This window comes from Lagopus muta, chromosome 1 (assembly GCF_023343835.1).
Source record: "Lagopus muta isolate bLagMut1 chromosome 1, bLagMut1 primary, whole genome shotgun sequence".
Classification (NCBI taxonomy): domain Eukaryota; kingdom Metazoa; phylum Chordata; class Aves; order Galliformes; family Phasianidae; genus Lagopus; species Lagopus muta.
The window spans coordinates 117,722,290-117,742,149 of record NC_064433.1 but is presented as its reverse complement, the minus strand read 5'-3'; the positions used below and the strand labels follow the sequence as shown (position 1 = coordinate 117,742,149).

Below are 19,860 nucleotides of genomic sequence, written 5' to 3'. Positions count from 1 at the left end.
ATTCGGCACCATAAAGCCTGTTGCACAGTATTTGCCTTAGAGCTGGGCTGGCACTGGCATCAAGAATTCTTGTTTTACTTGAACAGTGAGAACATTTGTATTTTTATCTTGTAGTTGTTTAGTTTCTTCATTATGACCCAGACAGACACCTTGGAATTTGAATATCCCTTGTCAATTATAAAAGGGCTTCCTTTGTATTTAACAATTCTTTTGCTACATCCTTGGATTTTAACTCTGTAGAGGATCCTGAGGCCTGACTGTTCTGGTCACCCAGATGAGAGATTCAGTTGGTGAATGCTTTTGTTCATTTCTGGCCTATGTACTCAGATTTCCTGCCATGGAAATCAAGATAGTTGGTTTAAAGGAAGAAGAAACTGATGTATATCTGACTCTTCCTCCAGGTGTAGCCAGGACAGAGAAGGGCACATGTTCAAATCCGGGAGACAAGATATGTTTCCAGCATATCTGTTCTCAGATTTGACATTTAAAACTGAATAGTTTGTAGCTGATAGGATGAATGATATTAATGATCTAGGTGTGCTTTTAGCTTTTATGGACCCACATTTGTTTCCTTGGTATAATCAGAGCTAAAATTGGTCTAAAGTGTTCAGAGAAGACATGCAGCACATCAGATTCCCCAGTAATGAGTTAAACTGGCAATGAATCTTATTTAATTTTTCTGAGTTAAATGCCATCTTCAGAAAGGGAAGCTAACGTCATGAATGCTTGGAAAATGGGTAGTTATGTACTTATTCACTGGGTTTGTGGTGGATAGTAACGATGTAAGATAAGATTCTTGGAAGATGAGCCTTGATTTCATCATGTTTTTTTTTTTCTTATTATTACTTCTTTTTTTCTCCAGATCATGATTCCATATGAAAATCGAACAAGTGAAGTGATGTACAATAAGATGAACATATCAGAGCTTAGTGCAATGATTCCACAGGTTGGTTGGGGAAATTATTCTTTTTATTTCTGACCTACATAATTAAATATGCCTTTACTGTAGGGAGATAGCATGTTAAAGGAGTGTTATTAGGAATGTATGCACTCTGTTACAATATATGTTCTTTTAAATTCAATTATGACTTCATGAGGTTTGAAACTGTGGAAAGATGAGCTGCAATAATTTCTAAATTTTTAATAAGTAAAGCTTTAAAGCCACTATCTCAAACGCGATTTAATCAATAAATTATCTCTCTTCATAGAGTGCTTTAACCAGTCTTTTCTTTGTCATTTCAGTTTGACTGGCTGGGATACATCAAGAAGGTGATTGACACCAAAGTCTACCCTGAGCTCAAAGATATAGGTCCTTCAGAAAGTGTGATTGTCCGTGTTCCCCAGTACTTCAAAGATTTATTCAGGATACTTGAAAATGAAAGGAAAAAGTAAGGCTCCAAATTCATGACTGGACATTAAATGCTGGGCTTGTTCTGGGATCTTTAGGTACTTCCCAGATGCTAGGAATCAAATCTCTGGGAAAAGGTCTCCTCATTTTTGTCTGAAAGAAGATAGGTGCATTCCCTTCTGGGCAGCAGGAGAATTTAGTCTCAGGCACCTTTATTGGCTCAAAACAGTTTTACTGCCTTTTGCAGATCCATTCAGCCTCTCTTGCTTGAATGGGGTTTTATGTCTTGCGAAATCATTTACATCTCTAGAAAAATGCAGGCAGCTCACATTAAATGCAATAGATGTGCTCTGCACAGGGAAGCAAGACAGCCTCTGGCAGTGTGATGAAAAAAGGGTGTATAAAGATGATATTCTATTTAAAAGCATCTTTGTTGATGACGTATGAGCCGTTTCTGTAATAATTTACTCTCTGCTCAGGTGTGTTGCTGAACTCTTAAAAAACATTTTCAAGCTGTTTTCTCTAAAAATCATTCCTTGTTGATGGTACAGTATGGCCACAACTAAGGTTATATTTCAGAACAGAATAATTCAGAATGTTCTTATGTTGTTGATCTTTGCCTTCAATGACAAAGCTTATGTTGATTCATAGTATTTGTAAAAAAAAGAAGCAGATCAAACAGTAAGAAACATAAACATGATCATTTGTTCTGCCTAGAGATTGTCAAACATCCTTGCTTTCCAAAATTCGGACAAATATTGTTAGCATATCACAAATTGTAGTTTGCTGAAGAAAGTCTTCTACATTGTTTTGATTTTCCAGGCTTTCTATCTCATAAATTTTGTTATGTCAGTGGGGATAAGTGGTGATTTAGAGGATGCATGTGCACCAATAAACAGAAAGATAGTTACTCTTTGTGTGCAAATACTATTTCATACAAATCTATTCTGCAACTATGCAGTAAATATCTGAGAGTATTCACAATGATGTCATAACATTTCCATATGGGATAAAGCCTAAGAACATAACAAAGGTATTTTCTTATGGGTAATCTCATTTTTCATTCTCCATATGGTATTTGAAAGGTTAAAATAATGCAAATAATACGAATTTGGTTTGTTTTATTAAATATTGTCACGGATCAAATTTCTAGTAACAAGGGTTATTTTCCCCCTGCTCCTCTTTCCCCCCAGCCTTCCAGTTACCAGTTTGTTGATGGTGCTGGCACTATAGTTGAAAGTAATAAATAAGATACAGTGAGATGCATTCTCATAATGGAAATGTTTACAGCTGCTGTAGAAAGTAGCTTTACTGTTCTCATGGACGTCAGAATCAATAACTGCTTTACCTTGCCCCATCTTACTGCATATTTGCAGTATGGAACAATTAATACAGTACTCCTCAATTCCTGTGTTATAAAGAGGAATTTTCTTTGGAGAGAGATGGGGGCACTAGATCTCCTTTCTGGTCTTGTGTTTCTTTTGAAAAGTTAGTTGGAGAGTTAAGTTATGGTAATTTAACTGGAACTTTTGCCTCTAGCAAGAGACTGAAAATTTTTCAGTATTTTAATCTGATTCTTCACTCAATTATGAATACAGTTTCCAAACAAATTTCAAAAATTGTGAAAAAGGTCTTTTTTTATTAAAATGCCAATTAATGTGTCTATCTATTTCATATTAAATCTATCCTCTTTAACTGCCACCATGTCTATTCATTAAAATATATTACAAACTCTCAGAATTTTACTTGAGCAACCTACTTTATTTCCAGACAGGGTTGAGCCTTCCTCAGCAGATATCCATGAACGCTGGTATAATTTTAACTGTCCCAGTAGACAAGCTCTCTACCACTTCCTTTGGGAGTGTGTATCACAGCGATGGTCATATTGGCTCAGCAGTGGTCAGCCTACACTTCTTTCTGTAACAGTTATTTTGAAGTTAAAATAGGGAACTGTGTACTGTAATCTTCCCAAAGGCTACAACAACAAATGCTCTGGTCTCATCAGAAGCACAAAGATCTGTATTTTATTTTTGTGCTGGTTTTCACTCCATGTGAAGAAGCTAGCATCTCTGAGCCTCATATTATTTGGATGAAAATAACCCTCGAATAGGCACCGAAGGCGTTTCTTAATCAGAAAGTGTCATTTTTCAACCTGAATGAAGATAATTGATTTTAAGTTCACATAGCTGACTGAAAAGATAAAAATTGTTATTGAAATAAGTAAACAGACCTTAATAAAACTGAAATTCTTACCTCTCTTACCAGAAACAAAAACATCAAAACCCACAAACAACAAAACCTTTGCCTACAATCTTATCCCTCCAATCCTGAAGGTGTAAACCCTCTTGGGCTTTGAAGTGAAACCTTCCTGTTTTATGCATTGTATGCATCAGTGGATGCAAGTGTGATTACAATTAGGGATTTTTATCATCTCATCAGAGAGCTAGGTTTCAGGATGTGTCAGCTTTTCTTTCCCTCTCAAATTAAAACAAAGCTCAATTAATTGTGGGCTATTTCCTGGGACAGACATTCCCCTTCATCATTTATGCCTTATACTAAATACAAAAGTTTTTTTAATTCCCATGGATATTAGTGTTGTTGAATAAGTCACCTTTTCAGGACTCTTTCTTTACAAATTTCAGTCTTTCATTCACTCTCAATTTGACAGAGGTTCCTTGATTTGAATGTAAGGGCAGACACCTCTAGATGAGAAAAAGAAGTACACAGAAGAAGGAATTGACTTTTTGGAGCAATTAAGTATTGAATAGCAACAAATAATTGGTTTATGGTAGCTGTCTACTTAGCTGAACTTTTTTACTGAAGAATTTGATGGAAATTGTATCTTTAAACCTTTCAATATACTCAAATATATGTATACACAATATATACACTCAATTTTAATATATATACTTACATAAATACTGATTTAAATCTACAGAATTACATTCTAGTAGAGTGAGGGATTGAGTAGGTGCTGTGGGAGCAAGGGTGCCTCAAATGCATGAGGCAGGTACAAAGAGGCTGGTGGAATTCAGACAACTTATAAAAGAAATGAGAGCTGTATTCTTTGGGGGTGTGTTTCTTGCTATTAACTGAGGAAACTCTACATCATAAAAAATGTGATAATGGGAAAATCTGTGCTTTCTGGTATAGTTGAGTAGGTTGAAATACATTTTTAATGACCCTAAGCATTTTGTCAAAACGATTCAATCATCCATTTAGAGCTAATTGTTTTGTCTGTTGTAATGTATACTATGCTATAAAGGTGTATTACTTGTGCTGGAAGTTTGAAAAGCTTTTTTCGGATATATTTTATGAATATTGTGAGGATTTACATGTACTGTTTGATGCATTTCAATAATGAAAAAGAAATTATTGTTTCTATCAGGAAGAAGGGTTAAGTGGCACAAGCACACAACTGCTCCTGGTGTGGTGTCCCACTTAGTGTCTGCACATGGTCAGACATGTGCTCAGTCACTAATAGACAATATGTTGCTTCAAGTTGCCATCTTCACCTCACTGTCATCTCCCCAGCTGAGGGACCAAGAGCTTAAGCTTGCAGCAACAATCTTTCTTGAGCTGGAGGTGCTAGGCAGGAGATCAGAGGCAAAACTCAAGCTCTTGCTCTGGTGATTCTGGTGTGAAGAGAACACCCTCAAAAATTTTTCTTACAGACTGTTTTGACTTGGGTGAGAGAACAGTGTATGAAGCATCTATCAGTGAAACTAATGGAGTGGCACTGCAGGAACACCTGGCAGCTCCATCTCTATGGCAGCTAGAGGCTGAAGAAACTAGAGTTTTAGTGAAGAGCGAGCTGTTCAGATAGGCTATCAAAACATCTTATAGTGGAAAGGGAACACTTAGCTCAGTGCTAGACTTGTTTTGAGACTGCTTGAAGTTGAATTTCCTATTTACAGTGCAATTTTATCTCATATAACCACTGCTGATCATGGAGGTGGCTCAGTCTAGGCTGGACAAATATTTGGTTAAGCACTCTGATCAAGTGCTTGAAGTTTTAGAAAAAGGAGCAAAGATGTCAGGTCTGCTGGGGTGTTTGAACAAGTTCTTCCAGGATTTCTCAGCCTCAGTTCTTTAGAGATTTGTCTTTTTGGTACATCAGTTATTAGTAATCAGTAATTCAATAAATGTAGATAGTAAAATTTTTCTGAAGTTTTGTTAATTTCTAAGGAAAGAATATGAAATAGTGACAATCTCTAGTACATATGGGATTGATCATTATCTGTTGTTTTATGGTTACGATTTATGTTCCCTACTAATGAGGTGAGATAACATTTGCTTTGATATCCAAAAAAGAAAAAAAAAAAAGATTAAAAAAAGAAAAAAAAAACCCAGTTATTTTCTCATTATGGTGCTATTCTTGCTACTTCCATGGAAAACAAAAACTGCCCTTTGAAAAAAACATTACCTACAGGTGGCATTCTAAATGTCGAACTTGATACGAGTATCCTCTAGAAGATGGTTACCACTGTGCAATTACATACCAACCAGCTTCAATCTAGCAGGCTACTCTGTGAAGTAGAGATTTATCAATTTGATCATCACTCATTAATTTTCAAAATTAATTTTCAACCATTCAGTTTGAATATTCGTGGAGATCCCTCTGTGAGTGCTTTTCTTTGTTACATCATATGCATTTAGAGGGCTGACAAAAACATGTCTGATTTAACAGGACTCTTGCCAACTATCTGGTGTGGAGGATGGTTTATTCAAGGTTATTTAACCTCAGTAGACGTTTTCAGTATCGGTGGCTGGAATTTTCTCGGGTAAGTTGAAGTTTTTAATAGCATTTACAGTGTAATTAGTGTTGTCCCTATCTGTTTCCCTTATAGCTGCTGTTTTCTATTATTTATATCTTTGCAAAAGATATTTTTTCCATGCTGGGCAAATTTATTAAGCTTTTTGTAGTAGTCTTCATTTAAAATAGTAAAACCATATATATTGTGTGCGACACAAAGGAGAATTGTCCTTTGGATTATGTAAGGGAAGTTTTGAGGCCTTAAAAAGGCTTAGGCTTTTTATGCTGTAACCCAAAAGCTGGAAAGCTATTGAGTTTTGTGCTGGGGCTGTGACCTGCAAAAGGTCAAATATGTTTGGCCAAAGTCTGAGCTTTCGAAAAAAAAAGAACTCTTTACACATGCATGAAAACAGCTCTGCTAAAACAAAACTATAAGATTTCATCTTTTCTCAGGTTACTCCAAACCATTATTATGCTGTAATGCCAGGTTTATATGAGCTCTAGCGTATATATACATCAGCTTTTCTCACAGAAGATCTGATCAGGTATCTTCCAGCTCAGGGCTGTAGAAACCCCAAAAGACATGCATTAGTTGCTGCCATAATCTACGAGAGTAGAGTTAATTATCTATTAATTAATACGAGTATTTATGTAAAGCACATATTTGATTAAGTGGCTCCTGAATGGAAAACCAACCTGATGATATTATGGGCAATGCAAGGGCTCTTTAAGCAAACAAAAGATGAAACTGCAACAGAAGTTTGTTCTACTTTCTTGTTGTTTCCATGCCATGTTTGGATGATAATATATTTTTGTTCGTTATAAGGAAAATAAGCTGCTTGGTTATATCATGACAACAAGATATATTGTGGCATGGTGGGACATGGTTATGGGTATGGTGGTGATGGGTTGATGGTTGGACTAGATGGTCTTAGTGGTGATTTCCAAAATTAATGACTATGATTCGGTGAACAGGAGGCTGTCACAGCAATGCCAGTGGTGTGGTGCAGGAGGTGTGGGTGCTCTGTCCTCCTTGGTGAGGCACACAGACAGTAATTGAAACCATCAATAATGTCCTTCCTGACTGGTATTGGAAGAGTTATGAGCTGATAACATATCTAAAAATGAACTTTAATACTTTGATGGAAACTATGTGGAAGAGGCTATCTCCTCTGATCCTGAATCTGCATTGCCAAAGATGCCATTTTCTTTATGCAAAAATGTGCAAAACTGGCTGTCAGAACCACAGTGATGTGTTTCTAAGGGTGTCCCCTTGTGGAATATTTCTTGCTAGCCAGGTAAAATAGATTGCTGGCCATCAACAAGTCTGCAGAATATGATTGAATTACATTATGGCTAGGGAAATTCCTGGAAGGAAGCATTGTCTTTCAGTTACTGTGCTTTTAGATACACTAACTAGGTGCTGTCTTTTCCCTGGGTACATCTTCCAGCAGCTTAGGGAGAAATCTACCTCAAGTTGTTTCAAAGCTCATTAAAATATTGTTGTCAAGGATTCACGTAAGTGGTTGTGAAAACTGAAGGGCAGCTTAGTAAGGGCAGTGAGTCAGCAGCTTGTTCCCATATCTGCCTTTGGGACCTGGAGAAAGATAGTTAAGTGCAGTAAATAGCGAGGGGTAATAGTTAATAGCTGTGGTTAAGTGTTGTGAACAGCTCAGGGAAACAGATTTCACAGGTCAGCAGAAATGACATGAGAAATGGAGTTCAAGGCAAAGCTGTTGCTGAGCAGATTGTTCCAGTCAGAGGCTGGAAGACTTGAGATACACAGTTCCTTTGAGATCGTAAAAATGGACTCACTAACCTTCTGGTAAGTGAAGAAAACATTGAGTAATCAGACAACAATATGACTGTGAGAAGAATCACTGATCTCTAAAATAGAGGATACATTTTATTTGTTCACTCATTTCTCAAAAGCCTCACCCATCCTAAGTAGCATTTTTAAACTGGGTTCCAATTTTCTGTTGGTGGCTTTTACATCTTATGTGCAGAAATCTTGGCACTGAGACACATATCTGGGTGGCATTTTGCAAAGAAGTGATGAAACTTTGAAAAACTTCAGGTTGAAAAATAGGACAAACCTGCTGACTCTGGAGAAAGTGTTTGATTACCAGATCAGCACCATCAGCAGCTTCTCTCCACTGACTATTTGAGTTCTAGCAAATGTGCAATGGCTCCTGAGGAAGAGCTCTTTTAATTCTCTTGTGGAGTTCTGAATTGCCTGGAAAGGCTTGAAACCTGCTATTTATAGTCGCTGTTACTACCTGGAGTACTGCACTGTAGAGTGAGACATTAATATTTGGAGGACAATTTTGGAGAGCTCAAGTTGGCTCTGGTTGTAACATAAATATCAATATACCAGCTGTGAGATATTATCTATTCCTCTCAGCTCTGGTTTTATTTGTCTCGGAGCCTGTACTGCCTTTCTGTCCTCCTCACAGTCAAACCTCCCTCAAAATAATGATTATTATGTTGTAATAACGTGTCACATGCTGAAAGCCAGCTCTGTCTCTTGACTTTCTGTGGTTGTTGTGTAGACAGAGCTATTGGAAGAAAAGCTCTGATAATTAATGCTGTGACTCCCCTTGTTACTCTGCATCAGGAGAAAGATTCATTGTGGTTTTGCATGGACACTGGAGAGAATTTTTCCTTTCCTTTTTTTTTCTTTTTTAATAAAGTGATGTGTTATACATGAAGATTGAAGGATTTGGAAAAGAAGTTTATTTTCTAATTTGGCTCTGTTTAGGAAACAATTACCTTATTATGCATCAGTTTACCCAATGTGGTTTTTGTATAGAAGAAGTGTTCGTTCTGTCATTGAAAATCTATTAGCACATGCAGTATTAATAAAAAGCATTTGAAAATGCAGTTCACTGGTGTATTTAAGTATGAGTCATTGATTAGGCTTAATTACAGCCAATATGATGGAGAAAATCAATCTTTCAACTACCAAAATAGCTGACCTTCAATAGCTGAGAGTTAAGATAGTCTGTAATTTTCCAAGCAAATCCGAGCTCTTCAGTTTTGCTAGAAATCTTATATTGGAGGAGACTAAGAGGAGACCAAGGAAAAAGAAAGGCCCACTAAACACTAGAGCATTGCTTGGAAGCCTATGCAATCTGTGAGAGGCCAAAATGCTATCCTGCCTGACCTGGTCTGGTGTTGACCCCACCATTATGCAACAAGCAGGTGACAGCTACTGAGCTGGGATTTTGGTTGTTCTCTGTGGAACAAGACAAGTGGAAAGGGAACTCTCTGAACTTGAAAAAAAGACAAATCAAAAAAGCTTCTGAATCAGCACTGCGTTTGCTTTTTGCTTCCATGTAAACATTTTGCATTTTGTGTTGAATGGGTACTTTGTTTTTAATGAACTCCTTTGTCCAGAAAATGTATGGATATTTATGAAATGCCAACAGTAACAACGTTCAGAAACGGAGAACAAAGTAGCAACATGCTTAAGCATAATTTTGCCTTGCTCATTTGTGCATTGGCAGTTCTTGACTATTTCTCTTTTGAAGCTCATTTGCACTGAGTGCAAAACTACCAGAATTAGCCTAACGTTAACCATTGGGAATGTCTTCCCATAAAAAAATCCTCTCTGCTTAGTCTCTCTAAGTTGTTACCATTATACTCAGTTTAAAACTTTACAGTCATTCAGTGGGGTTGAAAAGATTTTTCTATAAAGTTTCTATGTTCTCATAAAAATGGAAATATCTATAAAATATCATTGCTGTGGGTTGGCTGTTTTTTTTGTGTTGTTTGTTTGTTTGTTTGCTTGTTACTGTTTGACATGCATAATTTAACTTGGCAAGCATAAAAAATATACATGCAGGCTTATATAATGTTATGACTTACTGCATTCACTTCCAACAGGTGATCCATGGAACAACATCTTTACTGCCTCAGTGGGACAAATGTGTGGACTTAGTTGAAAGTGCACTCCCTTATGTTGTGGGTAAGATGTTTGTGAAAGCCCATTTTCAAGAAGACAAGAAAGAGATGGTGAGTCCTCTTAGAAACTTGTAATTAGAGGCTTCCTTATTCTCTCAAAGTTAAAGAAAAGATGTACTACTGGTGACAAAATTCTTAAAGATGCTTCAGTTACTTAAGAAAAAAAGCAAGGAGAGCACAGAACAAAGAAATGTCATGTTTCTTGTCCATCTAAGACAGCCCAATCTTTCTACATGAGGCCCTTCAGATAAATACGTAGACAGATAAAAACCAGCCTAAACTCCATTAGTGTGTTTGCATGATGACAGACTGTGCAGAGGCAGAGGGGGGAGCATTGACGAGGAATGGATCAGTTTAAAGTAATTTAGTAAAATTCTTACGGACCAGTTAATAACTGTCACATTTGCTCTGCTTTAGGGCTAACATTTTAAGGCTGGTTGTGCTACAAGTATACTCTAACTGAGAAAACTAATGTCTTTACTCAAGGAAAGTATTCTTTCACGTTGTCGAGTACAGAGAATAGAGAGAATAGCTTTCAACTGGACATTCATCTTCACTGTAAAATTTCAAATGCAGCTACATTATCACCTCCCTTAATAACATATTGAAATGATTAACTACCCTTTATGATCATTTATGACTTATTTTCAGATTATAATTTTCTCATTGAGTTTCCCAGTGTCTGCTTTTCCAGCTATTGATTTTCCAACAGTAATCAGTTTGAAATCAACTGATTTAGCTAATGAACTTAGCTTCTACAGGAGAGCTGCATTTAAGAAACATATGACCATCATGCATTGGGTGCAGCAGCTCTGTGATTGTCCTTCAGAACCCTGGCTCAGTAGCTTGAGTTTGTCTGCTTGACTTTGTTTAGTTTGACTATTTTCTTATGGAAGGACTCCATTTTAGACAGACCAACGTTTGGCTTGTTCAATATTTGAAATGTTTCCATCTCTACATTTCTTTTGCTGCTTGCCTCCAGCTGGAGTTTCCTTCCTGAGATCCAGTTCCCTGATTCTTTATCAAGTTTTTGATGTGCTACTTGGCAGTTTAGTGGCAAAAATATTTCTGGGGTATTAGACAGTGTGACCTCTGTGGAAATGGACTGTAAGAAATATATGCTTTATTGAGGATGAACTGTTATTTTGTGTTTGTATATGTGAAGGAAAACCTGGCAGAAATAGAGAATGGTTATCTGATGAAATATGACCTAATTAAAATATTTTTTAGTATGCAAATTCCTTTCAGGCCAAGAATGTGAAAAATTATCAAGTTTAAATTCACAGTAACATCCATAGAAAGGTATGCGTATAACAGTTATAGTATAAACCACAGAATTCAGACCAATAGCAAGCTGTTGATGGTTAAAAAATTAGATGCAGGTGAAATTTGCTGCAGTCCTTTTAGAAATGTGCTTTTCAAGTTGATCATTTTTGTTTTTATTATTTTCATTTCACTGGTTTTCATTTCTATTTCTCTTTCTTAAGCACCAAGAAAACCCTTGAGAGAAGTGCTCTTATTTGTACAGGTTTTATTATTATTTTTATTCTGCCCTGGATCAAAAGCAAATCCTGACTTATGGACAATATGGATTTTCCCCCCACGTTTTGTAACTGATATTTCATACTTTAGAAATTTCCCTCTTCCTTTATCAGGAAAGACATTATTTGTGTCTAAATATAGCACTGTTTCTAACCCAGAGTGCCTGCAGTGTTTCTTACAGCTATGCCTGAGCAGTTTCAGTAATAGCTTTGATAGCAGGAATAGGTTTCTCCTCCTGCCCCCCACAGCTACAGCTGGTACATAAAGCCTAACTGTACACCAGGGCCCAGCTGTAGTGCTCTAGTTTGAACTCATAACCTCCAAATACAGGGAGTTCAACTCATTAGTGCTCTAGGTTAATTGAGTCAATGCTCTGCCATCAATACCTTTAAGTCACCCTATTCCCTGAGACACTGTTTTCTGTGAATGTTGACTGTTTACTCATATTTAATGCTAGAACTGTTCCAGTTGTCCTGTACTGTTGCTAAAAAAAAAAAAAAAAAAAAAAGTTTTTTGAAAAGAGTAGAAAAAATGAATAATCAAAGGAGCATTGCTAAGCTTTATCTGGCTTCACCGCAAATACAGATCAGTTCCGAATTAAAATATACATCTGATACATCAGTGACAATTCTGCTGAAGATAACATTACTTTCTGGGATTTAGCCCCCACCTAAATGACTTCTCAAGGCTAGCAGATCTGTGGAATAAACTTATATGAAACTTTGGTATAGGAGGTCTTCATTCTTTTTAAATGTAACATAACTGATAACACAGCAATCCAGTAAATCTTCATACAGTGGTTGTCTGTCATGGCTTGTACTATCCGGGCTGAACTGTGGTGAAGCCCTCTGGCAACAGCTGGATCCTCCAAAATACCTCACTCTTACACTGTTTTCAGATTTATCTGTGTTAAGGTTCCTCTGCTGATACAAATAGAAGCAGGTTATAGCCTATACTTTTCTGGTCTGTGTTGCCAAACAGATGCACAGGCCTGAGTACACTTCTGCTCTTTAGACCAAAGCAACACATCCCTTAGCTGTCAGACTCTTTGTTCTTTTTATTTCAGAGTTTTCTTGGCCTTTATGCTCACTGAACACTCCTACTATTTCACTTGCTTGTGACTTGCTTGTGTTTTCATGTAGTTGTTGAACTACCATTTGTACAGAAGCCACGAAGAAGGAGTAGAGCTAAAATGATCGTGAGTTCTCCCAGGTTTGCACAGATGCAGGATGTCCCTAGATGTTCAAGATTAGAGAAGCCATGGCCTCTTTCCCTGCAGTAAGCACAGCTTACTGGTTAAATATTTGAATGCTGCTTTGTATCTGGATCATGATATTCTCAGCCCAAATTCAGATCTTTGGCAGTATTAGTGAGGAATATCTCAGTGTGACATAAACTAAGCAAGGCTACAGATGCTCTCTCTACAGAAAAGGCTTTATCTGTGCAAACACTTTGCAGCTGGCTCCTTCCTGCAGGGACTAGTGATCTAGGACCAAAGAGACAGAAATCTCCACAAATCAGTGCAATTCTCCCAGTGTTGTTTTTTTTTTAGTTGTTTTTTTTTTTTTTTTTTTTTAGGATTTTGAGTCAGGCTTTCTCATAGTTGTGACATGAAAGGATCAGCAGGCTGTGTAGTACAGCTGAAGGGAATAAAAAGAAGAAGAAACTTACTTTGAGAAGAATTGTCTGAGGGCTGGAAAAAGATCCACCTTCAAGATCTATTGATCTATTAGTGGTCACTGTCTGATTTGGAACCGTTCGTGGTCTTACTAAGTACTTCATGCACTGAAACTTATAATGATCCCGCCATGGCAGTTTAATGAAGAGAGGCTTACTAACTATTTTCCAGATGGAAGAGCTGACTGAAGGAATTCGCTGGGCTTTTATTGACATGTTGGAGAAAGAAAACGACTGGATGGACTCTGAAACAAAAAGAAAGGCTCATGAGAAGGTAATAAATATAAATGGAGGGTGGGTAAAGTCCCGTCAGAGTAAAGACTGGTCTTGAGGGAGAACAGAATGTTGTGGACCTTACTTGCCATTACCTTGTTCTTCCTGCCTTGCCTCCATCTGTCTCAGTTTGATTCTGACTGATGTAGACTATGAGCTTGTTTCAGACTTCCTGTGCCTTACTGGGTTGTTTTGTGTGGAAATGGAGGCTTCAGCCAGGAAAGGAACATGGGAATTGTTCACATCTTGTACCTTCTCATACACCATGGTGGAAGGCCTACCTTTAAAGCCACCTTCCAGGATTGTGGCAACCATCCCAGCTGAACACCCATCTGGCAGAGCTAGTTACAAAGTGTTATGGTCAAGGCTGGCATAACCTTTCAGGTGGAATGTCAGTAAAACTCAGGAGGTAAAGGTGAAAGCAGGACACACTGATAGCTCTCTTCCTGGTCTCCTTCCTTGCTATTGGTATGTGATAGAGGGAGACAGAACATGTCTAAATGTAGAGCTCTGCCACAGGACAGCAGTCAGGAGAGGCATAAAGAAAGCAGAATTGGAGGGAAATGTGTAGGACTGCCTCCTTATGTAGGAGGCAGCAGGATGTCAGAGAATTAATAAATATCCTCTCTGAATACAGTGACACGCAAATGCAGCTTTCCTACTCACTGTGCTGAAATTAAAATTGTGCTGTTTTGGTTTGAAAACAAATACAGACTTCAAGGAATTTTTGTTGATTTTGTTGAAAAGGCTGTTCAGACACTTCATCAGTGGAAAGGTTTAAATTCCATACACAGCCCATTAACTTTTTTACAGTGGTGCCCTGCACAGATGCACAAATGAAATACAGCTGCATAATTGGACCAATAAACTCTACAGAAAGCAAAGAATCATAAGATGCAGTCTATTTCTTCATTTACCTGATGGCATGTGGGCTGCAGTTATTATTTCTTACTGGCTGCAATGCTTATTTGTTTACTAGAAAAAAATATAGAAACATAATGAACTTTAATTTAGATATTTGGCAAATGTGATGCAGACTACAAGCAGGAAGATTTTCTATTACAAGTCAAATGTTGATTTTTTAGCAAGCAGTCTGCTTAACCATTGTGTTAAAAATTTGCTGACTTCCTTCCAGTAGAGAAATCATACAAGCATTGCCACAAACTAATAAACTCTCTAAAAAGCTCTCTCTTTTCTAGGTTAGGAAAGGATGTGTTCAGAAGTTAGGTTTGATCTTTTGTAGGTGGCGATGACATGTGTAGGAAGCTTACGGTACTTGCTTCCAATTTAGGCATCTCAGTTAAGTTTCTGAAGTTAATGGGGTGAGTCTGGACTGAGCAGTGCGTGCCAAAGTAAATTCAGGATGTACAGTGAAAAAAACTACGTGCGAAAGGACTTTGAATATCAAATGGTTTAAATCCATTACCACTGACTTGAACAACAATTTTATAGTTTACTGTGCTAGGAACGAGGTCAAGGTTGTATGACACAAATGTAATGTAATGATTTTGCAAATTGCAGTAATATAGAGAGGCGTTTTGGTAGATTTCCAGGCATGGTCTTTGTACATGTTTTTTAACTACTATTTATTGCTAATCATTCGTATTGGATGTGTGCTGGAACATTTGGATGGACATGTTTGTAATTCAAGAAGTGTATACATTACTTGTATAGCCAGATAATTCACTGCAGAAATCTGTGATATATCATAAAACAGAACCTTCAAAATCTGTTACTCCTTAAGATCCTATGAGCCATTTTTTAAAATACTTATGCATTAACAGAACAGTTAGACAATAGGATTGCTGGAGTACTGGTTGTTTGATTGTTTTAAAAGAACAAATGCGGTAGTATTGCTTTATTATATAGATCCATACAAGAAATATTTCTTTGTCAATCTGAGAGGATTTTGAAAATTTGGAAGGATCTTTTTCTCGAATTGAGGAAGAGCAAGCTACATGATCCTGGGGATTTTCATTATTTTACTCTTTGTTTTGGAGCTTTACCAAGGTAGTGGTTATGGCAGTGTGATGACAGAGCACAGTGGGGTGCTGGAGGCACCGTCTTTCAGACAGAAGGCCATGAAGGGTCCTTGTCTTTGATCTTCTGTATAGGCAACCTGTAGCATTTTGGCCAATTATTGCTGGGCAGAGCTCAGTAACATGTAAACAACTCCAGTTTTCTGTTGATAGAGCCTCCATGGAAGTTTTTAATGAGTGTGTGATATTCTGTTCGAACCAAATTTCAAGTCTTGTGCAAGCATCTTCTGCTTGTTTCTCTTTCCAGAACAAAAGATGGCATCCAATCATTACTATCATTGTCTGTTTAGTAAAGAAAGAGAGCTATTAGTTAGATGAAGAATGTCTTGACCTTTTATCATGTTTTCATTAGTGGCTATCAAAGGAGATTGCACCTCATTCCCAGTTTATGTATGAGAAGCTGAAGTGCAGGAGTAGTGTCAGATCTAGGGACAAGAAATACCTCCCTGTTTTAATGCTCAGACTGTTGCAGCCCCCTGTGCTGTAGCACATCATCTGTTGTAGTAACACAGAGTTGCTACCTGAAGTTCTAAAGCAGAGCTGTAGGCTGTATGGAAAGGGCAGACATTCATATACTAAGCATGTCCCCTGAATTTTTGGTCTTCTTACATTCTCGAGTGCAGTGGAAAGAGAACTGTACAGAACTACTATTTTTTGTTTACTGGGCCTCCTTCATAGGAACTGTTTATTTTGCCATTAGCCCTTCCTTTAACTTCAGGAGTGTTTGGGCCGTTAACAAACTTTCTGCCCATTTCCTGAAAGAGGAATAAAATCAGTGCACAATATGGATGCCTGCACAGTGAGTCTTCCTGGAAGAACAGCTCCTCTCAGGTGTCTTTTTTGTTCCTTTTGCCGATTGTATCATCAAATGACAACACTGTCATGCAAATGACTTGGCAGCTCTCAAGAAAATTAACTGCAAATCCTCTCCACAACAGGGATAGTCATAGTCACACGTTTTGACTGCTGCCTGTTTGGCTGACTGATCCCCACCTTGCACATGGCCAATGCCAGACCTGTACACCTGCTGGCAGCCTGACGCTTTGCACTCATAGGGACCATTGACCTCTGAAGGACATATAAAAGGCTTTCAGGTAGAATCAATGCTGGATCTGAGCTCCAGGCATCCTGTAAGCTCCATTTTACCATTGAAGTGTTTTGTGCCTATGACTCGGTGTGTCTGTTAAGTTGCTGAAATGGACATCCAGTACTATCTGTTCACTCTAATTTGGTAAGCCTAAAATGCATTAAAAGGATCAAACAAACAAGCTCATGTGACATAAGAAACATGTGTGATGTCTGAGAACCATTCTTTTAGCCCCTGTATACTTTGGAGGTAAGGTTTAGCTTTCCTTCAGTAATAGAATACTATGGTAAGAAAACTACTAATTTCCCTCCCATCCTCCCTTTCTTCCTCTTTCTCTGTGATGGAAAGGTGGATTTAAACCAGCCTATCTGAAAGTCAGCCCTACAAAGAGAGAATTCGACAAGCTGAGGTGTCTGATTCCCGTGCAGTTCTCACCTAATTCTCTGGATGGAGCTCACGCTGCTTCCAAAGCAGTTCCTTGCCGCAGAGGAGCACTTTGCCTCGATGCTCCGCTTCCTGCCCTGTCCTGCCTCTGTTCTTTGTGAGCCTTGTTTTACTGCTGTGTAGTTGACTATCATCAGAATTTCTTAAACTATTCCTGTTAACCTTCCAAATTCTCAATGGAAATATCTCCGATTGTAAAAAAAAAAAAAAAAAAAAAAAAAAAAAAAAAAAAAAAAAAGGAGAGAGAGAGAGGAAAAAAAAAAAAAGAAAGAAAAGGATTTATTCTTGCTCTTTTAGCCTCTGTTGTAAGGACCCTGTGTTTTTGTCCACATTTGAGGAGAAGACAAAATTATTCACATCGTGAGGGCCTAAATGTGTCTAGTCAGAGTCTTCAGGTAGGCAGTCTGCAAGCTGCAGCATCCAAGCAGAGATGCCTCCTTCACTGCCATGGCAGTGGAAGGCTCACAGCCACCCTGCAGCCTCCAAGATGGGCGGTGACTAAAGATGGGAGGGCAGGCTTTTGTCTCCTTGACCATGCGAGTACAGATTGTAACCACTGTCTCAGTGAAAGTACATTGGAAGCCATATTTTGAAATGGTGGGCCACAGGGAAAACAGAGAGCCCACAACTTATATGCCATTCGTGTGGCTCGTATGATCAGAGCTTTCATCTTTAAAACACTAATTTCTTGCTGCTGCTCTTCAGAGCATAATTCAGTGGAAGATCATCACTAAGATGTAAAATTATTCCCTTTCTTGGGCAGAAGCCATTATTTTATTAATCCTTTTTTTTTTTTTTTTTTTTTTTTTTTTTTTTTTTTTTTTTTTTTTTTTTTTTTTCCCCTCCTTGAAATGACCCTTCTTCGTGGGTTTAACTGGGAGCTCAAAAAAGAGACACAAAAGCTTGTTTTCTGAAAGGTTGCACATAGCCTGCATTGTAAGAAGTTGGGTGGTCTTTTTCTTTTCTTTTTTTTCTTTTCTTTTTTTTTCTTTTCTTTTTTTTTCTTTTCTTTTTTTTTCTTTTCTTTTCTTTTCTTTTCTTTTCTTTTCTTTTCTTTTCTTTTCTTTTCTTTTCTTTTCTTTTCTTTTCTTTTCTTTTCTTTTCTTTTCTTTTCTTTTCTTTTCTTTTCTTTTCTTTTCTTTTCGCTTTGCAATACTGTTTTTAAAGCATGGATGACAAGCCCCCAAAAAAGTCTTGTTTTTCTGTAATAAGATTTCTTTCTGTAACTTTGTTAACCTCTTTAGGTCATGGAGCACAAATCCCAGTGTCACTGTGCAATCATTTTTTGCCCATTGAACTTGCCTCTGCTTGGCTTTATTTCTCTCTAAGGAAGTCATATATGCAACATTTGTTCCGTTTGCGTCTTTCTCTGAACACCAAAAAGAAGCAAAAATATAAGCACAGTGCCTAGCTATAGGTATCTCTCAGGCAGTGCTACCTTAGTTTAGCCTACAGTTCTGCTGCGCCAGAGAGCTGCAGCAAACATCCCAATGCAATTTAGGCCATTAGCCCTCTGTAATTTATGAGCTATCTTTGCAAGTCTTGTCTGAACAAAGTATAGGTGCTTTAGAGGAGATAACAAGTGTTACCCCATAGAAGCCGTTCACTTCTCATCTGGAACTTTCTGTCTGAATCCAGCCCTCTGGTCAACTAAGTGAGCCCCTACCATCTTTCCCAGTTCTCAGTAGTCACTCTCTCCTCATTTTGGGGTGATTTCACTGTGAACATGATGGCCATACTGCTCTGACCAGTGGTCCAGTGTTTGGCTTGGACAGTGGCCAAACAGTAGCAGATGTCTAGAGATGAACATAAGGACAGGGCAAGCACGAAGGGGTACTTTCTCGCTATCTTCTCCCTGCCTCTGAAAATCTGCTGCTCTATTGCCAGAAGTGGTGTATTTGTATTTATTTAGTTTTTTTTTTTTGTTTTTGTTTTTTTTTTTTTTCTCTTGCGGGTTTGTCTGGTGACTTTCTGAACCCACAACAAATGTTATCATCCACAGCTTCCCATGGCAGAGTTCCACTGCCTCACTGTGCTTTCTGTGATGGAGCACCTCCTCTTGTTTGTCTGGAAAATGTCCTCTGTTCCTCTTACATTCTTATAGTGAGGAAATCAGAGAATCATCTCATTCTCTGTTCTTTTCTCATGCTCATGCTTCTTTATGTATAGCCCTGGCACAGCAATACATGCAGGGAGAATAGAGCCTCCTGCATTTATTCAAATAGACTTTTCAGGGCACTCACTGAATATAGTTCTGAAAAATAACTTTTCATTAACATCTGCTGCATACTTGGACAAAAAGGCCAGACCACATCTTTGGGAGCTGAAATTAATCTTGCCTAATGCCATGTTAATTTTGCACAAAGGTAACAAAACATCCAATCTTGAGAACAGTCAGTGGGTGCTCTGCAAAAAGAAAAATGTGTCTTTGTATCTTGTGAGTTCTGTGGACCCATCCTTTGAAAAATAATGCAAAATATCACAGAGGAACCATCCACATCCCAGTGCCTCTCGCATCTGAAGTAGGCTTTTTCAGCAAGGAAGGCCAGCACAGGGCTGACAAAACAACACTTCGTAAGGGAGAGGGATGGAGTTTCTAAACAGAGGATCCCAAGACACCTTTCACTGGTTCTTTTAAGATGATTTTATATTATTGTTTCAAGAATCTCAAAGATTTTGCAAAGAGTTGTAAGACTGCTTCAGAGCACAAATGAGCTGCCAGACATAC

The 19,860-nt window shown here is 37.9% G+C and overlaps 1 protein-coding gene across 1 annotated transcript in view; it reads left to right on the top strand.

The window, feature by feature from the left end:
• Positions 1–19,860, top strand: part of PHEX (phosphate regulating endopeptidase homolog X-linked) — a 96,338-nt gene that overhangs the window by 29,927 nt on the left and 46,551 nt on the right. Inside the window, exons 8-12 of the mRNA XM_048955236.1 lie at positions 863–946; positions 1,243–1,388; positions 6,039–6,132; positions 9,993–10,121; positions 13,462–13,563. Of these exons, the coding sequence (XP_048811193.1) occupies positions 863–946; positions 1,243–1,388; positions 6,039–6,132; positions 9,993–10,121; positions 13,462–13,563 (555 nt within the window). The remainder of the gene's footprint in view (positions 1–862; positions 947–1,242; positions 1,389–6,038; positions 6,133–9,992; positions 10,122–13,461; positions 13,564–19,860) is intronic.